The 7,079-nt window shown below is 43.5% G+C and overlaps 1 protein-coding gene across 11 annotated transcripts in view; it reads left to right on the top strand.

Annotated features, from left to right (window-relative positions):
* Nucleotides 1–2,625: 2,625 nt before the first annotated feature.
* dock7 (dedicator of cytokinesis 7) overlaps nt 2,626–7,079 on the top strand; it is a 281,118-nt gene continuing 276,664 nt past the window's right edge. For 9 of the 11 annotated variants that reach the window (XM_051932692.1, XM_051932691.1, XM_028810931.2 and 6 more), the window contains exon 1: nt 2,628–2,787. In XM_051932692.1, coding sequence (XP_051788652.1) covers nt 2,750–2,787 — 38 coding nt within the window. In that variant the 5' untranslated portion in view covers nt 2,628–2,749. Of the gene's footprint in view, nt 2,788–7,079 lie in introns of all 11 variants that reach the window. The other 2 variants (XM_051932690.1, XM_051932685.1) reach the window with 2 other exon arrangements.

Raw genomic sequence — 7,079 nt, 5'->3', positions numbered from 1 at the left:
ACAAGCTTGGCACACCTATCCTTGGCCAGTTTCGCCCATTCCTCTTTGCAGCACCTCTCAAGCTCCATCAGGTTGGATGGGAAGCGTCGGTGCACAGCCATTTTAAGATCTCTCCAGAGATGTTCAATCGGATTCAAGTCTGGGCTCTGGCTGGGCCACTCAAGGACATTCACAGAGTTGTCCTGAAGCCACTCCTTTGATATCTTGGCTGTGTGCTTAGGGTCGTTGTCCTGCTGAAAGATGAACCGTCACCCCAGTCTGAGGTCAAGAGTGCTCTGGAGCAGGTTTTCATCCAGGATGTCTCTGTACATTGCTGCAGTCATCTTTCCCTTTATCCTGACTAGTCTCCCAGTCCCTGCCTCTGAAAAACATCCCCACAGCATGATGCTGCCACCACCATGCTTCACTGTAGGGATGATATTGACCTGGTGATGAGCGGTGCCTGGTTTCCTCCAAACGTGATGCCTGGCATTCACACCAAAGAGTTCAATCTTTGTCTCATCAGACCAGAGAATTTTCTTTCTCATGGTCTGCGAGTCCTTCAGGTGCCTTTTGGCAAACTCCAGGCGGGCTGCCATGTGCCTTTTACTAAGGAGTGGTTTCTGTCTGGCCACTCTACCATACAGGCCTGATTGGTGGATTGCTGCAGAGATGGTTGTCCTTCTGGAAGGTTCTCCTCTCTCCACAGAGAACCTCTGGAGCTCTGACAGAGTGACCTTCGGGTTCTTGGTCACCTCCCTGACTAAGGCCCTTCTCCCCTGATCGCTCAGTTTAGATGGCCGGCCAGCTCTAGTAAGAGTCCTGGTGGTTTCGAACTTCTTCCACTTACGGATGATGGAGGCCACTGTGCTCATTGGGACCTTCAAAGTAGCAGAAATTTTTCTGTAACCTTCCCCAGATTTGTGCCTCGAGACAATCCTGTCTCGGAGGTCTACAGACAATTCCTTTGACTTCATGCTTGGTTTGTGCCCTGACATGAACTGTCAACTGTGGGACCTTATATAGACAGGTGTGTGCCTTAACAAATCATGTCCAGTCAACTGAATTTACCACAGGTGGACTCCAATGAAGCTGCAGAAACATCTCAAGGATGATCAGGGGAAACAGGATGCACCTGAGCTCAATTCTGAGCTTCATGGCAAAGGCTGTGAATACTTATGGACATGGGATTTCTCAGTTTTTTTATTTTTAATAAATTTGCAAAAATCTCAAGTAAACTTTTTTCATGTTGTCATTATGGGGTGTTGTGTGTAGAATTCTGAGGAAAAAATGAATTTAATCCATTTTGGAATAAGGCTGTAACATAACAAAATGTGGAAAAAGTGATGCGCTGGGAATATTTTCCGGATGCACTGTATTTCTGGCTGCACTTCCAGGTGTGGCGGAAGAACCGCCCATAAGGGCTCAGCGGTTGCTGCAGCACCCCCTGGTGGCGCCCACGGATGCCAACAGGGCAGCACCAAACTCCAACTCCCATGGAGCCCTGCGGGAGTCCTAGGCACCGCTGCAACCCAGGGGGGCAGCCATCTAGTGCTCAGGTGGAGGTAACACTCTGGCCACACTTGCTCCCCCAGGTCCTCCCAGCATGAAGGCGTCCCGGCGGACAAGGGCCCAGGCTGTCCGCCACAACATGTATATTAGCATTTGGGCTAATAAAGTACAAAATAAGAAAGCTGTAAGATTAGTGAATTTCCCCTTGGGATTAATAAAGTATCTATCTATCTATCTATCTATCTATCTATCTATCTATCTATCTATCTATCTATCTATCTATCTATCTATCTATCTATCAAGTGCCTTTCATCTATCTATCTATCTATCTATCTATCTATCTATCTATCTATCTATCTATCTATCTATCTATCTATCTATCTATCTATCATATAGTGCCTGTCATCTATCTATCTATCTATCTATCTATCTATCTATCTATCTATCTATCTATCTATCTATCTATCTATCATATAGTGCCTTTCATCTATCTTTCTATCATATAGTGCCTTTCATCTATCCATCCATCCATCCATTTTCCAACCCGCTGAATCCGAACACAGGGTCACGGGGGTCCGCTGGAGCCAATCCCAGCCAACACAGGGCACAAGGCAGGAACCAATCCCGGGCAGGGTGCCAACCCACCGCAGGACACACACAAACACACCCACACACCAAGCACACCCTAGGGCCAATTTAGAATCGCCAATCCACCTAACCTGCATGTCTTTGGACTGTGGGAGGAAACCGGAGCGCCCGGAGGAAACCCACACAGACACGGGGAGAACATGCAAACTCCACGCAGGGAGGACCCAGGAAGCGAACCCGGGTCTCTATCTATTTATCTATCTAACTATCTAAATAGATTTATATGCTATGATGTAAAAAGAAACACACAGACTTGTGTTCTATGCAGAGGTACAGACCTTGTTTTATTTTCAAAGAAGGGCATAAAAACAATAACCCTATTTCTTTCCTATCAAAATTAGAGCAGACCGCTAAATACGTGGACGTCTTGGTTTATATTTAGCTTTGGCCTGCTGTTTCCGAGAGTGCGCCGCTTTTCGCTATTGTAGGGTAAGCGCTATTGACCTGATTGGCGTGCGCGGCTCTTCGGCGCTTTACGTTCGCTCATTCCTGGCTCGCTAGGCGTTCTCTCTCTCTCTCTCTCTCTCTTTTTCTGGAGTTACCGCAGCTGCCCGCTGTAAAAAGCCCGGGTGGCTGGACTGGGAGGCCGGCAAGTTGAGGTCAGCCAGCAATGGCTGAAAGACGCGCCTTCGCCCAGAAAATCAGCAGGTGAGTTGGAGGGAAAGGGGGTGACAGTCGCTCAGGTTTTGTGACGACTTGAGGTCCTCGATCTCCCGGCAACGCCTTCATGTTTTTTTTTTTGTATTGTTATTTGGTGCTTGGGAATTGTGTTAGTTGTAGGGGGGGCGGAAAGGGGCCTAGTGATCTGGGAGATGGATGCTGCTGTATTCCGCCTTGTCAGCAGCCACCTCCTCGCGTCTCTCTGTCTTGTGAGAAAAATATCCAATTGCACGCGAAACGCTGATTGAGAAATTGTGTTGGCGTGGGAGTGCGCTTCAGGCGCGGCGTCACCCCGGGGGCCAGGCTCGCGACAGCGGGATCCCGTTAGGAGAGACGCGGCAACCCCGCACATCTGGACGCGGTGTCCCCCGGCCAGCGCCCCTCGTTCCAACTGTTGTTGCTGCACAGTGCTTTCTACAGTGGCAAGACTGGCAGATAGCGAGAGTTCACATGCACCGGGTACGAGATGTGGCTCAATTTCATTACACTTCTGTAGTATAAACGTAAAAAGCCTCAGGCTAGATATGCGCCAGTGTGTATTTTGCATAGCGATTGTGATCGCCTTACTCTTAAATTGTTTAAAACCAGCCTTAGCAGCGTTTAGGAAAAGCATTTGACATATAGACACATCTGACAAAATCTATTAGTTTATTCTTTTATAGTACCCGTCTAAATAAACAGGATCAGAGTGTTGTCGAATTCGGACAGATTTCCAACGAGACATTCGACTATGGCATCGTTTAACTGTAGTAAATGTTAAATTAATGCGTTACTGCTAATCGCACCAACCGGTAAATATTTTAAATGTAACATTAGTGTGACATGAAGCGCTTTAGTTAGCTATAAATATATCGCGGTTTTCACTGCCCTAAACATAGGAGTTGAATCTGCGAAGCCAAATTGGACCCGTGTAAAATGGACTGGCATCCGGCCCTGGGTTCGTTGCCTTCCTTCTGCCAATGCCACCATGATAGGCTGCAGGCAGCCCAGGTAGTTGTTAAGAATCCCCAAGTAGATTTAGAAGATTTGGGCCAACTAACACTTTACTGTCTCAAGCCGTTTTTTAAATTGTGGGAATGGCCTTTTTAGTGTGAAGTCTTTCAGGTACATGGCATTGAGTCACAATTCCTAACATTAGGGACAACAACATTTATTTCTATAGCACTTTTCATACAAGGAACGCAGCTCAACGTGCTTTACACAATATAAAAGAAGGGTTACAAGAGAAAAAAACTGGGAGTAGTCTCCCCTCGACTTTCTTGGATATCCGACTACACTTGGATATGGGGATGGATATTTGAGGAGTAAACCGCAAGACAAGGATTATATTTTTATATTATGTGCATTAAAGAACCATCAACAACAAATCAAATGAATAATATATTGGGCGATCCTAAATTGTGTGTGTGTGTGTGTGTGTGTGTGTGTGTGTCCTGCAGTGGGCTGGCGCCCTGCCCCGGGTTTGTTCCTGCCTTGTGACCCGAGCTGGCTGGGATTGTCTCCAGCAGACCCCCGTGACCCTGTGTTAGGATATAGTGTGTTGGGTAATGACTGGCTGACAATTATTATTAAAGTAAAGTTGAATAAATCGGACTCTGCAGCTGCATGAATAAAAAAGTACCACTTCCGGTTAGTGGAAATAGCTCAAACGTTGTTAGAAATCTATGTTTTGTACCTAATACTTGTATGCAAAATTTGGTTGACCGAAGTGAAAGAGCACTCAAGTTATCGGTTTACATACACACACACACAGACATAATTCCAAAAATGGTATTTTTGGACTCGGGGAGGTCTAAAATGTTAAGATTCATCAAAATCTCGAAAGGGAATTTTTGGACGATTCCAATACTTTCCCTATGAGAAAGTACATCGGACTCTGGGAGGTCTAAAACGTCGATCCATCAAAATCTCGAGGTTGAATTTTTGGATGATAACAATACTTTCCCTATACTTCGTATACGAGAAAATTAAAAAAAATAGATAATATAACTAAATACATTTATAAGTAACATGCGAACAGTTATGTTATATAGAATCAATATGCACTTACATAACACAGATGTAGTAGTAGTAGAATCCTAATTTGAAGATATGTTTATTAAGTCCATTGATGTAAGTCCAGTCTATGGTCAGACGGCCAGGGAGGACAGAAAAAAACAAAAAAAAACTTCAAAGGTGAGATGCTGGAGAAAAAAAAACAAAGTCTTCGGGGGTCCCAGGCCAGTAGACAGTCCAGTCCCCACTGGACATTCTACCCAATTTTAAAAGGTGCTAAACTCAGTCTTATTAATTTTTTAATCTTCGTATTACTCAATTTGATACCTTTGGTCTCGTAGTCAGTTAGAAGATCTCCTTTCATTCCATCATCACAAGTGGCTGCACGGCACTGAGATCAGATGGAGGTGACAAAGCCATTCTGAAGTGATGCTGCTGACAAGTCCACTGGTAAAATTGAGTTTAAAAAATTCCATTCTGAATGCCCATGAGTCTGTACTTTGCTACAGGCTATGTCCACACTGCTCCATTTTTGTGTAATAACACACATGTTAATCTCCATTTTTGCCTTTCATCAACACCACAGTGGCGTAGCTCGAGTTCATGCCGATTGGGGTGGGGTGGTGTGGTGTGGTGTGTCATTTTGCTGCCCTCCAACATATCTGAATGTTAACCTATTTAAATAGAAAAATAAAATAACATAGAGAAAAAAATAAGATAAATTTTGCATAGGCTTTTTTCATATATAAAGAAACAGCAATAGTTTTTCCACATATAATTATTTATAAGCATCAACTAGACAAGAATATAGTATAGACGCACTGATAACCCGTGTTCTAATTATTAGTTTAATATAATTATGCTGCAAAAACCAGAACCAGTGTAGTGCACAAGTGATAGGTGGGGATGTTTTCTGCACAGAGCAAAAACGCATTCGGACTGATAACGAAATGAAATTCTAAATTGTAAATTAGTTGTTTATCTTCCTAGAAATTATTATCGGTGTAATGTTTGTTTATTTTTGTTATTGCCTCATAAATTTCAGCTGCTGTGTCCGATGCCGTAAATTATTTTTGAAGCATTTGTGGATAAAAATCAGAGAATTTGACTTTTTCATTAATGAGTGATGTTTTTCCCCGAACCCTGCTGCTTACACATGAATTGTACTGAGCCTTTTGGCCAATAATGCCACCCCCAAAAACGTGCCGCCCCTAGCTACGCCACTGCCACACTACCCTGGTATTTTTAACCCCCAAAAATGGCGACTTTTGAAAGTAAAGGCTCTGTTTCTGAAAACGGCAGCTTAGCGTTGCAGTGCGAATGGGTGAAAACACAGGCTTTAATTGGGCTCTGATTGGTTTGTGCTATGCTGCTGTTCCGTGACTGGATTTTGCTCATTACAACATTGCATTCCTGACTGGTCACCATTCACAAAAAGAAACCATATTTTAACATAGCAGACATAGGCAGGCTACGTTTCATTTACCTCGAAAGCTGCATATTGGAGCCGGGGATGATGTCACACCCGAGTTGACTGCGTTTCATTAAAACGTTCAGAAAACCAATATGGATTCATCCAAGAAAACCTTTGTAGTGCTTGCTCCGTTGCCAAAACTATCAGTTGATAAACAATGCATTAAGCTGTATTTTATGTATGGAAACACTGTAGCAACATGTCCACAGATGGAAGTTGGACAGCACTGTGTGTACGACTTACTTAATGAGACACACATTGAAAGAAATGCTAACAAACAAACAGTATGCGGCATCTGATCTGAAGTCGGACAAACTCAGACTTGACAGATCAGCCCTGAGTTTCCGTGTTGGAAATCTGACTTCAGGGTGTGTTCCAGTTGAAAATTGTGACTAGGAACTCGGAAATTCCGACTTCACAATTCAGTATTAGAGGAGATGCTCTCCATGGCGCTAGTTGTGTTGTTTCCGACTCTTGTCTTCGTCTTCTGCTGCTTGCTTGCGTAGATCCAATGAACAGCCGATTGCTGAATTCTGCAGATGCATGTTCCGGTCAAGAACGAATGCAACAGGAAGTGACATTCTATGTATGTAATCTTAACAAAATGGAAACCATGACAAAAAATAATCCCAAAGCCACAAATTAGGCACAATTATAAAATGGTAATTTAACTCTTTGAGGGCTGAATATTTTTTCCAGAAAACATAGTTTCTGAAAAGCAATGGTTTCACACAGAAATCAACATAAAACAACAACAACAACAACATTTATTTATATAGCACATTTTCATACAAAAAGTAGCTCAAAGTGC

The sequence above is a fragment of the Erpetoichthys calabaricus genome, chromosome 10 (assembly GCF_900747795.2).
Source record: "Erpetoichthys calabaricus chromosome 10, fErpCal1.3, whole genome shotgun sequence".
Lineage (NCBI taxonomy): Eukaryota > Metazoa > Chordata > Cladistia > Polypteriformes > Polypteridae > Erpetoichthys > Erpetoichthys calabaricus.
Note: the sequence above shows the minus strand (reverse complement) of the source record. Positions and strands in the feature narration are given on the sequence as shown.